This window comes from Physella acuta, unplaced genomic scaffold (genome assembly GCF_028476545.2).
Source record: "Physella acuta isolate Inbredline_101_S28 unplaced genomic scaffold, ASM2847654v3 ptg000465l, whole genome shotgun sequence".
In the NCBI taxonomy this organism is placed as follows: domain Eukaryota; kingdom Metazoa; phylum Mollusca; class Gastropoda; family Physidae; genus Physella; species Physella acuta.
Window position 1 is genome coordinate 100,472 of NW_026731984.1, and position 18,547 is coordinate 119,018.

Consider the following 18,547-nt stretch of genomic DNA (forward strand, 5'->3'; position numbering starts at 1 on the left):
GGTCAAGTCATGAAGACAATGCATAGTGACATTAAATTTGACTTAATTGGATGCCTAATTAATTTTTTTATGAATTAATTAAAATTTGGACAGAATTAGTAGGCATGTCTATCCAACCACACCACACGCGTCATCACGGTTCAATAGCTACGCCATCATGTTTAATGGCTGCGCCATCAAGTTCAGTAGGCGCGCAATGGTTTTTAGTCATGTAACTCTATTGTAAATAAAACATGTAAAGTATTGAAAAAAAAATTCATAAAAAACGTTTTAATAACAAGCTTTTATGTACTAATGCACTAAAAAGTTTAAAATAAATTATAGACTACTATTTAAATTACTATAAAGAAAAGCGTGGGTCTCTTCCTAAACATTAGTAACGGTATCCAATAGATACTAAAGTGACCAACGCTTTTCTTTATAGTAATTTAAATAGTAGTCTATAATTTATTTTAAACTTTTTAGTGCATTAGTACATAAAAGCTTGTTATTAAAACGTTTTGTATGAATTTTTTTTTACTTTATACAGACCCCAATCTTGAAAAGCTGCACACTTTTTTGAACAGAATAGGCAACAAAAATTAGTTTAGAATAGGGAGGTTGGAGAAGCAGTCAGGATATGGGTAGTTGCAAAAGATGATTTCATTATAATATAACCAACATGCAGGCACACGAAAGTAACAAAATAGATTACAGTATAAAAAATGATTTTTGTACAGGAATATTGCACTATTCCAATAATCGGTGGATTGATATATAAATTTATAAATTAAGAAAATTATGTTTTTAATTTTGCAAACAATAAAATGTATAATTAACTAAATGTAACAAGAATTACATTTTCCCATGTGTTTGATATTAGCTTCATGACCAACAAAATGGGAACCCAAAATGCCATATTTAACTCAGAACTAAATGTTTTTAAACACATCAAGGTGTTAACTAGTCATTTTGAAGACTATCACATTTTACAGTAGTTTCATTCCTTTTATCACACATTTTGATGTCTTTCAATTTTTAAGTTAAAAAAAAACAACCTAAAAATAAATGCTGATTCAAAATTGAACAATTATCAGATCAACTTTAGCACCTTGAATATCCAACATATTCAAATTTGCATAGTAGCACAATCATAGTAATAAATAGCACAGTTAAAAAAAAAATTAACATACTTATCATTGTGGCAAACCACCCTCATCATTCCAAACATCCCCTTTCTCTAACTCTTCTTTGTCAATCTCTTCCTCCTCGTCATTGTTAGAGCCTTTACTTTTGTTCTCAGCTTCCAACTTAGCTACTTCCTCGTCTGTCAGCTCTCGAATTTTCGGACCTTCTACTGAAGTGTCTTTCTTTTCTTTTTTATCCACTATAATTTCTTCCACCTCTTCTTCGTCAACTTCCTCCAAGTTTTTCATCTTTTCTTCTGCCTTTTTCTTTTCTTCTTCCTCCAATTTCCTCTTCCTCTCCTCTTCCTCCTCCTCTTCTTTTATTCTTTTCTCTTCTTCCTCCCGGGCTTGACGCAGCTGTTCCCTTAAAATTTCCAAGAAATTATCTGGTGCCTTCCCCTGCTGATTTTCTTTAATGAGCTCGTATTCAATAGCTTTTTCCAGGGCCTGAAAATAAGATTACAACTTATCTTTTATTATACTCTTCATTTTTTTTTTACATAAAGCAGAGTTCATACAAAAGTAATGGGATGGTGGCTGAGTAGCAGAGCGCTTGACAGCTAGCCCGAAGGTCTCGAGTTTGGATCTGGATTCGGACTTGTAACTGTAGGACATCCCTCAGTCCACCTTGCTCTAATGGGTATATGATTTAAATTTGGGAAAGGTGGTTGAGCATGATGCCAAGGTCAAGAAACACATGAACTTGACTTATCTGCCCAATGATTGCTAGGTCTAAAGAGTAATTTTACTTTTACTTACTTATATACAACTGTAAAAATAAGTGCTTACAGAGTACAGTGGTTTACAGAGTACAGTGGTTTCAGATACAACTTAAGTTCGAAAGTTAATAAAGGAACTGTGTGGCTAGTATAGAAAATGCCACGCCTTCTTTAATATAGTGAATTGCTAAGGGGCAAACAACTAGCTAATGTTCTCTAGTTGGACACTGTCACAAAGACAAGTCCTCCATGTCTTATATAACTACCAACTTGCTTTTACTAATACCTTGCAGACGAGGAGATATAAGCCTGATTACCAATATACAAACTTTAATTCCTATGGCATGCAATTCTATGTTCTACACCTTGACCCCACAGACCTGCTAATCCTTAACAAACAAAACAAATATTTACAAACTGGTGTAGAAAAATTAATTTTAAAATCAAGACAGTACTCACGGCCTGGGCAGCCTTGGTGGCCATTTCTTCCTTGGGATCAGTCTGCTTGGCCACGGCCATGAGGATTTCAAGCATCGGGCTGTCAACAACAAGACTGGCCAGTTCCTTGTCAGCAAACACAATATTCATGACGACATGACATGCACGGTGCTGTATCTCTGGTTGTTCGCTGACCGTATGGACTTGGAATATATCCAACCATGTTTTCACCTACATTACACAGATGACACAACTTGCATTATGGAATACCAAATTGACAAATAATACAAATGCAATATTTTAAGACAATATCTTAGAGAAGTAATTTAAAGTTTATACTTTTACACACCTTTACAATTTTCCTGCATAAAGAGGGTCTGGCTGATAAAATAGCCAAGGCCCCTGTTGCAGCTTTAACCAAGGCAGGGTCATCTTCACCAGAGAACAGAACCAGCACTTTAACTCTGTCGTTCTCCCCTTCAAATAACTCTTGAACCTGGAAGGCATTAGGTTACATTTTGTATTAAAATGAAATGAAATTTAAAACAATTTCGTACTGTACAGGGGCGTAGCGAGGGGGGGGGGGGGGGGGGCGGGGGGGGGGGTGCGGACCGCACCGGGTGACACCATTTAGGGGGGTGACACCAAGGCAAAAAATAGCAAAATATATATAGAAAAACTTGATGGGGGGGGGGGGGGGGGGTGCAAATCGAAAGTTTGAAGGGGGGAAGTGTAAATCAAAAACTTGAGGGGGGGTTGCAAATCGAAAACATGAAAGTTTGTCCCCGGGAAGGGTCGCAATGCCTCTGGGGGGGGGGGGGGGGTGACACCATTAAGTGCCGCACCGGGTGACACCCGACCTCGCTACGCCACTGGTACTGTATACATGATAATTTTGTTTAGAAAAAGGATAAAATTGAAATGTTTTTTTACAGTATATATCAAAAAGGGCAAAGATAATCTAGCTCCTCATAAGTGTTGTTTCAAGTGATTTTTTTCCCTTGTATTTATACCCTAACCCTCACAGAGATATGGCTAAAAAAAACCTTGTTTCTCCATTGCTAAGTTTGAAAACCTAGAATCAACATGAAAAAAAAGGGAACATATTTAATCTACCTTATAACATATAACATATACACCATGTGGCTGACCTCTATATATTTAACCTACCTCTTCACTCAAGATCATATTACACATACACCTTTGTTGACCTATGTATATTTAACCTACCTCTTCACTCAAGATCATATTACACATACACCTTTGTTGACCTATGTATATTTAACCTACCTCTTCACTCAAGATCATATTACACATACACCTTTGTTGACCTATGTATATTTAACCTACCTCTTCACTCAAGATCATATTACACATACACCTTTGTTGACCTATGTATATTTAACCTACCTCTTCACTCAAGATCATATTACACATACACCTTTGTTGACCTATGTATATTTAACCTACCTCTTCACTCAAGATCATATTACACATACACCTTTGTTGACCTATGTATATTTAACCTACCTCTTCACTCAAGATCATATTACACATACACCTTTGTTGACCTATGTATATTTAACCTACCTCTTCACTCAAGATCATATTACACATACACCTTTGTTGACCTATGTATATTTAACCTACCTCTTCACTCAAGATCATATTACACATACACTCTGTGGCAGCCCTTCTCAGCATCTTATGTTCCTCAAACATGTAGTGCTCTATTGATGGAATTCCTTTCTCTTTTACAATTCGGTTTCTGTGAATACATTCAAAGAGATGCAGGTTGAAAAAGAAGTTACTAAATGAAATTAACTTTGGGTATTAAAGCATGTTATACACAATATTTTAATCATTTGTACATGAATCTGGTACACAATAATATTGTAAACATAATGAAAACAATTGGCATGTTTTCCATAACAAGTTTTAATAATTTAGTTTTAATTTAGAAATCTATGTTTTATTAAAGCAAATTTAAAAAAAATTAAGTTAAATAACATATTACACTAGCCAAAGAGAGGAAGACCACTGGAGACATGGAGGAGAAAGATGGAAGAAGAAGTGCAGGCTACTGGCAAGACCTGGCATGAATTAAAGTGGCTCACCCAAGACAAAGTGGAATGGCGGATATTGTTGCTGCCCTATACTCCACAGAAGCTAGGCAGGATCCTATGGGTGTGCAAATAAGAAGGAGGAAGTGGCGCTGGGTGGGTCACACACTGCAAAAGGCTCACACAAATGTTACACGCCAAACGCTTGAGTGGAACCCCCAGGGAAAGTGGAAGAGAGGGCGCCCAAGACAGACCTTGAAGAACTGAAGCCAACAGGGATGTCTTGGGAGATGTCAAAATTAATAGCCGGGGATAGAAAGAGATGAAAGGAAATGGTGGAGGCCCTATGCTCCATAAGGAGCAAAGAGGACTAAGTCAAGTCAAGTCTATACTCCACAGGGAGTGATGAGGATTAAGTAAGTACATTTTACACTGCATATATATTAAAACATTTTTTGAAAGGATATATTAATAAAGTAGAAGTTAGGATGCTTTACCTGACTGAGTCACTGACTGAAGCCAAATTTGTTAGAGCCATCAGGGCCTCAAAGTTCTGTAACCCTGACCTGTCAGCATGTAAGAGGGACACCAGCGGTCTGACAACTTCGTAAACCTAAGGAGAAAATACATCTGGATATTGCCTTATAAACCTAAGGAGAAAATACATCTGGATATTGCCTTATAAACCTAAGGAGAAAATACATCTGGATATTGCCTTATAAACCTAAGGGGAAAATACACCTGGATGTTACATCGTAAACCTAAGGGGAAAATACACCTGGATGTTACATCGTAAACCTAAGGGGAAAATACACCTGGAAACCTAAGGGGAAAGTAAACCTGGATGTTACATCGTAAACCTAAGGGGAAAATACACCTGGATGTTACATCGTAAACCTAAGGGGAAAGTACACCTGGATGTTACATCATAAAACTAAGGGGAAAATACACCTGGATGTTACATCATAAACCTAAGGGGAAAATACACCTGGATGTTACATCATAAACCTAAGGGGAAAATACACCTGGATGTTACATCATAAACCTAAGGGGAAAGTACACCTGGATGTTACATCATAAACCTAAGGGGAAAATACACCTGGATGTTACATCATAAACCTAAGGGGAAAATACACCTGGATGTTACATCATAAACCTAAGGGGAAAATACACCTTGATATTATTTAATAAACCTATGGTAAAAATACATGCAGATTTTACTTCATAAACCTAAGGGGAAAATACCATGGGTCTGACAACCATAAAACCTTAAGATGAAATATATATGCATACCTGGATACATTATTAAATTTACCTAGTCTTCAATCACAGAGATAAATACAAAACAAAATAGTTAATCCAAGTATAATTTTTCTTTAGACTGTGCACGGCTATTGACTACTATATGGAAACTATTTGCTGTAAAATAATGCGTTATTAACAAGAGTGACAACACAAACATATTTTAAATTATCCTACTAAAACAAGTGATACATCTCTTACCCTCTGTCCTGGAAAAGCAAAATGAGGATCTGATGTCACAGATATTTTAGCCAGTGCATGAGATGCCAAAACCACTCCGTTGTCTGTGTTGTTGTTCATCAAGTTCAAGAGGGACTAGGAAAAAAATTACGATTTTCATTCAGTTGAAACAATGCAAAATTAATAATTTATAATTAATTACACACTTGAAAAACTTTGTTGACTAGGCATTAAATTGTGAACTTTAGAACCATCTACCTTGATTCCACCTTGCTGGATTATAAGACCACGAAGTTTTTCTTCAGTTGACAAGGACATAAATACTCTGAAATGTAGAAAATTGGAGTCTCAAAAAATAAACGTTTCATTAATGGAATTAGAAATGAATTATTTTTTTGTGCAGATAGTACAATAGTTTGTCTATAGAAGAATTGCAGGGAAGCAGAAAAACATTTATTTATCTGGCAATACAATAGTTTATTATAGAGATAAATGGCAGAGAAACTAATTCATTTATCAGGCAATACAATCTATATATATAATTCTCTTCTGGGATCAGTTAGAAAACAAGCTGCAAGCGCGCCTTTGCAGTCCCCTCTCTTCCTCTCTATCACTATCACCCCCACCCCACCCCCACATGATCTGGTGAGCGGTGTTCACTCTGTTTACATTTTACAATCACAGAGACGGGTTTGGTGACGGCTATTAGGGGCAGATAATTTAGTTTGAAACGATTTTAAACTTAGAGGAGGTAACTAAGAGGAGGCTGCTTTCACGTGGGAGGGGAGGGGGTAGTGTTTTTAAGCAAATATTTTCAATGGCAGCATTGGTACTGTCGAATTCACAAATTATAAATTACTGAAAAGTAGAAAAAAAACCAACTAAATAGCGGCGTATGATACGCAGCGGGTCGGCTCGTTCTTTATAATAAAGACAAATGGTATGGAAACAAATCAACTCACCTAGATATAAGCTCTCTACTGTTTTTGCTGTCTGTGTCTGATAGAGCAACAAGGGCATTAATAACTCCAGCTTTGGCAAGCTTGTGGATTCTCCCAGAGATAAATTCTGGTTTGTCCTAGGTAGTAGAGTATAATTTCTATTAAATGGAAGTACATTTCACTGTAAGCCATAACAGGGTTAAAACATTTTTTTTCCTTAAAGTAATGACAAGATCTCTGTGGATAAAAATTAATAAGAAATTAAATCACAGGATCTGATGTTTTAATCAAACAGCACAGTCAGATAAAGAAAAATGTATTTATTACATTTCAATTTTTACAGGGAAAAAATTCTGAATTTGTCCTTCTTAAAATCAATGTTCAGACTAAAACCTTAAGTCAGTTTTTTTATCACCAATGTTTTTATATATAGTTTGATACACTTTGCTAACAAAAATAAATTTTATAAAAGTTATCAAGAAAAATGTTTAAAAACCTTGGCATGCTCCTCTGGTATGTGCTGTTTAGCAAACTTAGCTAATTCAAGGAGCTCTGGCATGATGTCCTGCTTGTCGTAACTATTGGTACAGTTGACAAGTACAGTAACCGATGCATAGGTTGTATTGCGATCGGAAAGCTGCAAGAGGGAACACAATAGTAGTTAATACTGTATGCAGTAGTTGCACATAATCTACATAATAATTTTAGATGAACCCTTGCAAGTATCAACGGGTTATTTTATTTCTAATGGAAATCAAATACAATATTTCTAGAGAAAAAAAAAGTACACCAAAACATGTTTGTGCATTGAACCCTTTTTTTTTGGAAATATTTTTTGGATAAAGGGTGGGAGGGGGGTCTTTTTTTAACATGAGTGATTATTATAATTTGCTGTTTGTACTAAATAAATAAGAAACTATAGGCACAGCATAATCTACTGTTAGTAAAATAATAATACACATTTTCTAGAATATTAATTAGAGAGAGTGGAAAGTTGAAGGTTATAGAAAATAGGGATTCTCTATGTAGATAAGTTGGCTACAGAATTAGTAAACTGTCATTTTTAGGTGTGGCTGCAGGGGGCCACAAATGAACAAGGGAATTCATTTTTAGAAAGCAGATGAACTCTATCTTCCCCATGTGTCTTGGGCACGAACAAGAAATGATGATTTTTAGAAATTAAATAAATATTGGAAAAAAAAAAAAATCAACTAATGTTTTAACTAAAAACAAATGCACTTACTTTGGCCAGATCAAAAATAGATTTGATTGCTTCTGTGTCATCCACCAGTTCTTCTTTAATGTTAGCATCTAGGGTTAGGTATGCCAAGCCTTCAGTTGCCCACTTGCGGAGATCTGAATCTTTAGTTGCATTTACAAGAAATCTGAAAAGAATAAATAAATATTTTTAGTAAAATTAAGATGTAGCAATCTAATATAAATAAATTTTATTTGATCATTCATGTTTTGTAAAATAAATAATTCAGTTTTAATCATAAAACCTTGTTTGAGAAAAATATTAGACAATATATTAAAATTTTGTAAATGTGACTAAAGCTGATTTTCACTTTTTTTAAAATATATTCTCAAAACACAATGCTGATGTCGATGGTGAAAAGTGTTTAGGGATCAGACCAATCATCACTATTCAAAATGTGATATCAAAATTTACTTTTTTACACCTTTATACTACGAATATTAGTTTGGTTCTTTTAAAGACGGTTTTAGTTTTAAATACTAGTAAGTTAAGACTTATAAAAAATGTCCCCGCATATGAATCAATAATTAAAAGTAAATAAAATCCCAATTCTGTTACCTTTACCACCTCCTTTCATTTTCAGGTGTAGTTGCAAAAAAAGTACTAGGCTTAAAAAAATGTCATAATATTTTAATTAAGATAACTATAAATAACTATAAATATTTATAAATAAAATACTTAAAAAAAACTTTTTAAAAAACCACGTTTTTCTTGTGGACTAAAAAGTAGAAAATAACTATTTACATACATTTGATGACAAAAAACGTGGGTACGTTCACCATCAAATTTCTCGACCCATCTGCCCGACCCACGTTTTTTGTCATCAAATGTATGTAAATAGTTATTTTCTACTTTTTAGTCCACAAGAAAAACGTGGTTTTTTAAAAAGTTTTTTTTAAGTATTTTATTTTCTCCTTTTTAGTCCGTTGCTACACATGAAAAACGTGTTTTTTAAAAAAGTTTTTTATATAGTTTATTTTCTACTTTATCTAATGACTTGATTAAGTATGAATTGACTAAGTGTTTATAAATACACGGACTAAAAAAATCTTGAGCGACCAGGATTCGAACCTGGGTTGTCGCGGCCACAACGCGAAGTACTAACCACTATACGATCACGGCCAGCGCGCTCACATCGATTGGGGCCGAAGTAACTGTGTCAACAAGCCTCCAGTCTTGTCAGTATCTTTAGAAATCATGTCCTCAATTTTATGGTCCTTTGGGCGTAATTAAATTAAGCTAATTACGGTCTCTAATTGCTAGTTTTTATGATTGCATCTGAAATTGTTAGGCGAAAGTAACCTGCATGCCAAATTTCAGATCTATAGAGCAATCAGAAGTGGGCTAATTTTCGATGTCAATTTTAACAACAAACACATCCACGCGAAGCTGAGTTAATAAAAACGTGTTAAAAATGAAATCACATGAAAAAAAGATAAAAATATACTTGCTTTCTGCATATACGAGCTAACTTCTCAGTTGAACCTTCAGCCATAGGTTGAGCACTAGCATCAGTTCCCATAAAGCTCCCAAGCTTGCACAGGCCCTAAAGTCAAGGTACACAAATATTTTTATAATTATACCAGTCTATGACAAGGGACTCTCCCAAAATAAATTTTTAAAGATAGGCTAAAATTGATACTATCAAGTAATATATTTGTTTACATCTAGAAAACAAACGTTACTATTTAAAAAATATATTTTACAGTGTCATTATCAATATCATGCACAGGTATGAAAAATATCCAAAAATTTTAGCCCAAAATTAAATACACTTTTAATTAAGATTGCTTACATTCCACACATCATGTTACATCCATTCATTTAACTCTACACAATTCTAAGCTAAATCTATACTCACCACTAAAGCTCTGACTTTAATATGATCTTCCGAAGACTGGTACAATTTCTTCAATATTGGAACAGCATCTTTGAGGATACCACTGCATTTGTCTTTCTTTGACGCTGAGCTAACAATAGCTTCTACAGCTACCCTCTAGAAACACAAAAATAAAAATAATTTAAAAAAAAAAACGGAACAAAATCAAAATTACTCTATAGCTCCAGGAAAAATCTAGAAGTAAAAAAAAAACAACCAATCTTGACAAAATTTACCTGGTACTGTACGTTGTCTGTCTCCGCTAATGTAAACATAAGCTCAGTGACACCTTCCAGACCCAGCAACATTCCTCCCACATCATAAGTACCCTAACACGGTAATTCACAATTTCGGTTATTTGAAGAAAAGATAAGTTACTTTATAATTAAGTAATGATTACTTCAAATTTCTAATTAACTGCAATGTAAATTCTAAAATTGTTGGGGTAAGAAAGATAGATATTACACAGCTGATTGTAAACATTTTAACAATATGAGTTGTTAAAAGTTGATACCTATTTAAATACTTCCCAATTATCATAAACTATTTGAACATAGAAATAAATAGTTTATACACATACCTGCAGCAGTGTAGAGAGGGCAGCCACTGCCTCTATCTTAGACTCAAAAATGCCATCAGAAAAAAGATCCCTGAAACCAGAAATAAAACATGTTCAAAATGAAAAAGAAAGAATACAACGAGCAGAAGCGATACTTTAAAAAAAAAGGATATCAAAATCATTATTATTAATTTAAATCATTTGGTAAATAGATACATGTTTCTGCATACAGTAATAAATAGCATGCAAATTTTGAGTGTGAACATTTTAAGGCGTGCTGCTACAGAACAATTTTAATCCAACAAAAATGGGCCAAATCCAGCCTGCCCAGATTCAAACAGAAAAACCACAGCTGGCTGTGAGCATTATTCTACATGTTATACCAAATTTTGAGCATGTTATAGTCAAAGCAAACAATTTATGATGAAAAAGTCATTTAAAAAAATCTCACCTAAAGTACTCATGGCACTTCTCCTTAAATTTATCCCTGAGCTTGTCATTGATAAGATCATCGTATATTTTCGAAAGCGCAACGGAGGCATGCATTGATGAATGTGGAGTAATTTGCAGAGTTTTGAATTCCTTTTGCACACCAGCGACAGTCAAGAGATTTTCTACACCTGAAAAACAAACATTACTGAGATTAACTTTGTAAACACACAGTATGAATGAATAGTAGAGCAACAACAATCATCTTTTTTAATGATATAATATTTGGTGTTCTAAATAAAAGTTATTAACATCCTTTTTATGACCCGAGTTTCAACAGTTGTAATTTTTTTCTATGAATGCAGCAAGTAAAAGAATTATGCAGTCAGTACTATTCCCAGCCAAATACTGAAGCTTAGATGACATACAAACTTACACTTGAGAACTGAGTTTAAGATGTACAGGTTAGCATTTGTGTCATTACAGTTAATTATTATGTTCCATTATGAAAATCAGATGTAGTTTAATATTTCATACACGAAAATAACAAGATAATTATATATTGTTGATCTAGCTATTTTGTGATAAAAATTACATGTTGTTACTACATTGGTTGCTATGGTCAACATTAGCAAAATAGAACCAGAATTTCTGCATCCAGTATATAAATTCACTAATACAATAATACAGCAGCACATTACTACTAAAATAATAATCAACAGCACACTGCAGCCTAGTCAAACAGAAATTTTCAAACAAACTTTTTTTTTACTGCTGTATTTTGAAAAGCTGTTGAACTTTACCCTGTGTATCCAAGAAAGGCTTGGTCCAATCTAAGCCGTCCTTGGAGGTAACATTTTTGGTGATAAGCTCCATGGCAGAATCTCTACCAAAAGCTGAAACTTTACTGCTGACTAGCATCTTCACTAAAGCTTTGAACACTTCATCAAGGAATGCGCTGGACTCTTCACCTAAAGATAGAAATTTAATTAGTGAATCTCAGTTTCATTTAAAATATTTTAACTATTTATATTCTCTAAAAAAAAAATAAAGTAAGCAGCTCCATTTATTCTGTGGGTTTGTATTCAGCAATCCAGACAAAAATAAATAAATTGACAAAATGTTTTTGATTTACTATGCAAATTTTTCATCAGGTTAAAATTTGTGAATAAATGTTTTGAATAAAAATATGTAACTTCAACCTAAATTTGTAACAAATAGTCTTTTAAAAGTTATAAATTTATAAAATGAACAGAAACAATGATTCAGTACTAGCAGTTGTCTAATTTTCTAATATCTGTATAAACATTAAATTGGAATAACAAAGATTCATCAGCGGGATAACTTACTAAGTTTTATGTGCGGGTAAGGTTGTCTTTCACCCTTTTTCTTAGCCTCTTCATACTTTTTTAAAGCATCCTGATGTTCATTAAGTCCAGTGAAGTAGGTGATGAGATTCTGGATCAGAAGAGCCACAGACGACGCCATCTCTTCTGTATCTGCCGACATCAGATGTACCAAGGTGGGAATTCCTATCTCTTTCATTATTGCAGCACACTGTTACGTTAATAAAAACAAAACAACAGATTTTTAGAGAGAAAACTAAAGAAGTTTTAAAGAACACTAAGATTGTATGAAACTGAGATTTGCAGATCACTTATTAAGATAGGAAATTTTTCCCATGGTGGAAAAAGGTTTTATAATCATGTATCTGATAACAAATTAAAGATTTTTTTTACAGGTTTTCCCACAAGAATATGAGAAATTTCAAGGAAAGTCACAGTAAAAATTGATTCTCTCTTCAAATGAAAAATTGGATTTTCTTTTAGAAAAAACTGACTTTAAATTTTTTTTATTTATTGAATACTTGATTACAAAATGACCACTTGAGTAGTGCAGAACTGTTGAGGTAACCAGGAAGTACTCACCCTGACTTTGCTACCTTTGGCCAATGAGCCCAGCACCCTAACAGCTGCTTTCTGTATGTCTTGGTCCTTCTCTGCCAGGAGAGGCTTCAGCTTGTTCAGGCCTCCCTCCTGTACTATCTGTGTGCTGCCAACATTTTCTCTTGACAAAACTATCAGGTTATTTAAAGCCTGAAAATACAGGGAGAAAAATTTATAATTGATTCATTTCTCTAAGACCAGAATCCCACCTGTCTATTAAAAGTATATCATCATCACTTTAAGCATCATGTGAGCGCACATTCTCCCCCACATCACAGACATTTTCTTGTTGAAAATTTTATTACCACTTTGATCCGGCAGATTTTCTTAATGCTATTGAATTTCTCAACCTACTTTTTTACTATAAGATATTGAGGCCATTCTTTTGTTGCTATTATCACTACATGACTATGGCCTTAATACTGACAGTAACAATCACATGATACATACCTGTACTGTCCTGACTGCTATTTAAAAGAACTTATTAAGCTTTTAACAAGACAACAATAATGTTAAGTTTTTTGTTTCTCTTTACCTGCAACCGTTTCTGCTTGTCAACTGTCTGGTCAAAGGCGATGTTAAACATCTGGGATACTTTGTTGCCCGTTGTGGCCTGTTGCTTGGCCTAGAGGAAAAAATTGGTTTACAATGCAGACATGACTTTTAAACAAAACATTTTGTTTTGACTAGCACTGAGCTTAGCATTTTAGTTTAGAAAACATCGCTTAACAAAATAAGACAATCTAGTTTGATACAGTAGACATAATTTACTACTTGTGAAATTCGAATCTAAACTTTGATTTTAAACAGATAACTTACTTTTTCCTGAACAATGCTGTTAAGTCTGTTAAACAATGGACGAGCTGCTTTATTCTGAGGGTCTACTTTGATTAAGAGAATCGCATCTTTGTAAGCATCTTCAACCTGACCCAAACTTTCGTATGCTTGACATCTTCTAAATAAAGCCTTTGGGTCATTTGGTCCCAACTCAAGGGCTAAAAAAATGGAGATTAAAATAAATTATGAGTTAATTAATTATTAATTAATGATCCATTAAAATTGTGTTCTCTACAGGGCTGGTATACTCATTTACATGTTTAAAAAAACGTGTAAATTTTTTGTCAAAAAACAACGTAAAACAATTTACCCCACAACAACTTCAATTAAAAATTTTTGAATAAGATTTTTTGTCTACATAATTTCACATTTTCTTAATTTCCCCCTTTCCACGGGTCACAAAACTCGGGCCCTGTTTTTCCTTTTTATGGATGACCTGTATTATTTAAAAAACATAGGATTTATTCTACTGCCTAACAACAGTTTTATTTACAAAAATGACATTCATGGCTTACATTTAGTGGCATCAATTACAGCATCTTCATTTCTGTTTAACTTGAGAAAACATGCAGCTCTGTTTTTGTAGACAATGGCTTTTTCCTGGTCTTTTAAAGGACCTGTATCAAGGGCCTGTGTGTACCAAGAAAGAGCATCCTCATACTTTTCACTTTTAAAGGCCTGATTTCCTTTTTCACGCAAGGTACCTGATTCTGTCATTTTTTTTTCAACTTCTAAAAAAATAGAAAATAGAAGAAAGAAATTAAAAAGTGAGAATACAAATAATTCTGATATCTTTGAAAAAGTTTATAGATTCTATATTTGATTTTTTAAAACTACATGTTCATATTGTTGTTTATCTATTCAATTACTTTTGTTTGTCTACTCATTAATAAAAAAGTGAATCACATTCTCTCTGATTCTCAGCCTTTAATAATAACTTTGGTAAAACCTTAGTTTAGCGTCGGTTATTATTCTGGAATCGTATAGCAGTAAAAAACAGTAAAACAATGCCTAAGTCTGTCACACACTTCCGGAATTCACCGGAAGTACTGTAAACCATACTTTATTTGGCGTCATCTTTTATTTTTACACAGAATGTTTAAAATTTGGATAGATTTATTTTTGTAATCATTTTTACATTTTGTAATCATTTTTACTATTTTCGTAATCTAGATTTTTTTTACTTGGCCTAGCAGCTAGATATCTAGCTAGATCTAGATCTAATTAATTAATGGTCGCATATCCGATGCAAGCAAAAAACATTAAATTATTACATTTGACTTCATTATTTATATTTATATTAATATGTTTTTTTTATTTTTAGATCTACTAATTTAAATCTACTATTATATTTATTCTTGTTTCCTTTTGTCGATTAAACTTAAAAAATTAAAACATTAATTTACTACAATCGACTTTCAATTTATTTATATTTCAATGGTAAAATAAACCATGGTTAACTCTAGTTACCGAAACTCAACAAACATTACCCGATAATTTCCGACGCTAAACTAAGGTTTTACCATAACTTTAGGCCCTAATTTTAAAAATTCAGATTCTTCAGCCTTGTCTTATCAATAAAAATAAAAGATAGGCCTAGAACTTTTGGTAAAACCTTAGTTTAGCGTCGTAAATTCCAACGTAGCTAGTAATGTGCGATGGAGGTAACTAATGAATATTTCTTTCATTTGGCCATATTTATGACATATTTTGCATAATATAACAGATAATTAAATAACAAATCACAATCCATGATCAAACCAGTCAAAAATATCCTGGAATAAACTTTAAACTACCCCGTTCGAGACAACACTGAGTAAATACAAGCAGCGGCCATGTTTCAAAAACAATAATAAAGAAGTTTCCCTTGAAAAATTGTCTATTCGCATGTCTGTTGTGTTGATTTTGTGGTTTAATATGGTTGTTTTGTATTGTTTTAATATATGCCTGTATAGTAATTTTTCTTTTTCAATATAGTTGACATGAATGACTAATAGACCTTTTCAGACTTAATAGTGTGCATCCAAGACCACAACAATTGTTGGGAGGTCGAACTTTTGAACACTTTTTTTTTACAGTAGGGCCTAATCAAATTAATATTAGATCGCCCTTAAATGACGTCGCTCTTAAGATAGTAATGACAGCGTGCATTATTACAGAACAAACATATGAGCATATTGTTTCAGATAGAAATTGTGATTTGTGGTGCGGAGAGGTTGAGTAGAACTCAGCAGAGGCGTAGCGAGGGGGGGGGGACATATGTCCCCGGGCGCCGACCTAAGGGGGGGCGTCAAATTGAAAGTTTGAGGGGGGGGGTGCAAATGAAAAGTTCGAGGGGGGGTGCAAATCGAAAGTTTGTCCCCGGGCGTCGGGAAGGGTCGCTACGCCTCTGGAACTCAAGGATGTGATTTTGAGACGGGTCAGTTTTTTTTTTCTGAAAACGGGATGGTTGTGGGAGAAAGAACAGCTGTAGAAGTATGACGCGTCATTCATTGGAGATCCATTTTCTCAGTGGGGACGATAGAACTATTAAGAAGGGTCAAGAAAAGTAATGAGCATGCTGAATCGCATTTCTTGAACCCCACCTTTTCATTCCCCCACTTAGCACATCGTCACCGAGTTAACGCGAGACTTTCGGCCCTTTAAAAATGTATTAAGCTCCCACCGTATAGAACTAGCCTACCCATATTAAGCTCCAAAAGAAGTTTGGTGAAAACGGGATGGCCGTCCGATTTTGAAGCTGCGCTGCGCTTTATAAAAAGCACAATAAACGATAAGATGACACTTATATTAAGTAAATTATAGTTCTGAATATTGATACATTAAAAGTGATATTCGAAAATTAAGAGCCAGACAGTCAACATAATATTTCAATTTAAGTCCAAGAAAATAAATTTCCTCAAACGATGGAACATTACTAAATTTTAGCGCAGTTTAGCGAAATTGAATTTAAGTATTTACGTCATCTTACAAAGCGCGATAGCTTACTAGTGCTGTAACGCGGCCCATGCTAATGGCCGTATTCCTAACGCCCCGCATTAGACGCGGCTTATTTGTCGGCAGGCCTTTTTGACGGGGATAATGTGTTGAGGCCGTTTTGCCAAATGTCTTAAACTAGCAGGCTTGCAACATTTGTGATGATTCGTTTTGAGCAAGGTATACGTATACTGATGCCTATTTATCGTTATTTTGATTGAACAAAGCATTATAGAGGTTCTCCATCAACCACCTAGGTATTTTCCCCCGTTCACCTCCTTTCATGATACCGACACGTCATAATTTGCGGAGCCGCCTGAGTTGACGTCACAAATCTTCACTCACTCCCGTAGCAAATCATATGTGACATCATTTATGGACAACCCCATATCACTCACTTGGGTACTTGATATTGACAATTTGACAACAAAGTATAACCAAAATGTGTCTGGCAGGTGGAGACTTGCGATCGACCATAAATGACAACACTCACTTAAGGGGTGGACTGGCTCATTGTTTTAGATGATGTTTTACGAGGGAAGCTGGTGGATAATACATTTTGTCTCTCTGTATATAGAAATGATGACAAACATTTAATGTTGTCAAAATTATGGTTAGAGATCTTAGGGGTCATCCATAAATGACGTCACGCTTTTTTTGACGATTTTTACCTCCCCCCTCCCCTCCGTCACACGTCGTCACAAAAAGCCAGACCCCCCCCCCTAAAATGACGTCACACCTCAACCTACAACCCCCCTCAAAATTGCAGTTGAATTTTTTTTTAAACATCGATATTTTTCCAAAATCTTGTCTAAACTATAACAATTTATTAAAACAGTTATCTAAAACGCGAAATAACGTCTAAAATTCGTTTTCTTACATTGCTTTTTTATAATGCAAAAATTTGACGTCGCAACATCTGAAACCCCCCCCCTCCCCATCTTCACAAAATTACGGACCCCCCCCCTCCCCCTATGAGTGTGACGTCATTTATGGATGACCCCTTAGATAAGGCAGAGTGAAGCGTAATTTTTTACATTATGACTTGTTTTGACATTGACAACAAAAATATGACGGAGGTTGGGGTTTAATTAAGGTACAGAGAAGTAAAAAAAATGTCATAAGTTACGATAAAATCACTAATTGATGAAAAGAAAAACCTGAAATGAAAATAGTGAACATTCAAACAAGAAAAAACTCAAACTATATAGCAATAATAAGATCAAATAAACATTAGTAAAAAAACACGTGATTTAATACATGGATACAAGTTGCATCTCACAATGCTTCTAGAATTAATAAAGTTGTTTGTTAGGAAATTCAGGGCAGAATTTAAAAAAAAAATTCTTTATAATACAGACTATACAACAAGACAATCATATTTAAATACATTTTCATACGAATAGAAATGAAAGGGAAGCTACTCTAAATAACATTTTCTTAAGATGGCTGCTGTTTTTAATAGCAAATTTACTATCTCGAACAGGGTCGATAAAAATTAATTTCAGGATACTTAAATTGATTTAACCATAAATGGTGATCTATTATTCAATTATCTATAATATTTTATCAAAATATACGAAAATATACTCATATTTAATGACATATTCATTAATTCACTCTCTCCCACATTACTAGTTTTGGCCGAATTTACGACGCTAAACTAAGGTTTTACCGAACTTTTAAACAAGACGATAGATTATCAACTCACTGATATAGATCTACAAGTCAGATAACTTTTACTGGTAAGTGAAAAAGTAATTGTGTAGATCTAGATATCTAGATCTTTAGATCTAGACTAGTTGCGTTTTATTTGACTCACACTTCACTACTAAATCTGTGCTCACTCTTATG

The 18,547-nt window shown here is 34.1% G+C and overlaps 1 protein-coding gene across 1 annotated transcript; it reads right to left on the bottom strand.

Annotated features, from left to right (window-relative positions):
• Positions 1–336: 336 nt before the first annotated feature.
• LOC131943712 (protein unc-45 homolog B) lies at positions 337–18,507 on the bottom strand. The gene is made up of 22 exons (XM_059303926.1): positions 18,405–18,507; positions 14,233–14,448; positions 13,700–13,875; positions 13,416–13,505; positions 12,863–13,030; positions 12,284–12,491; positions 11,738–11,905; positions 10,957–11,125; positions 10,527–10,596; positions 10,183–10,275; positions 9,929–10,063; positions 9,519–9,613; positions 8,053–8,194; positions 7,306–7,446; positions 6,831–6,946; positions 6,127–6,193; positions 5,890–6,003; positions 4,884–4,999; positions 3,974–4,091; positions 2,673–2,819; positions 2,345–2,554; positions 337–1,613 (listed from the first exon to the last, which is right to left on the bottom strand). The coding sequence occupies exons 2-22, from the start codon at positions 14,432–14,434 to the stop codon at positions 1,176–1,178; spliced, it is 3,183 nt and encodes a 1,060-aa protein (XP_059159909.1). The 5' UTR covers positions 14,435–14,448; positions 18,405–18,507; the 3' UTR covers positions 337–1,175.
• Between the last annotated feature and the right edge of the window lie 40 nt (positions 18,508–18,547).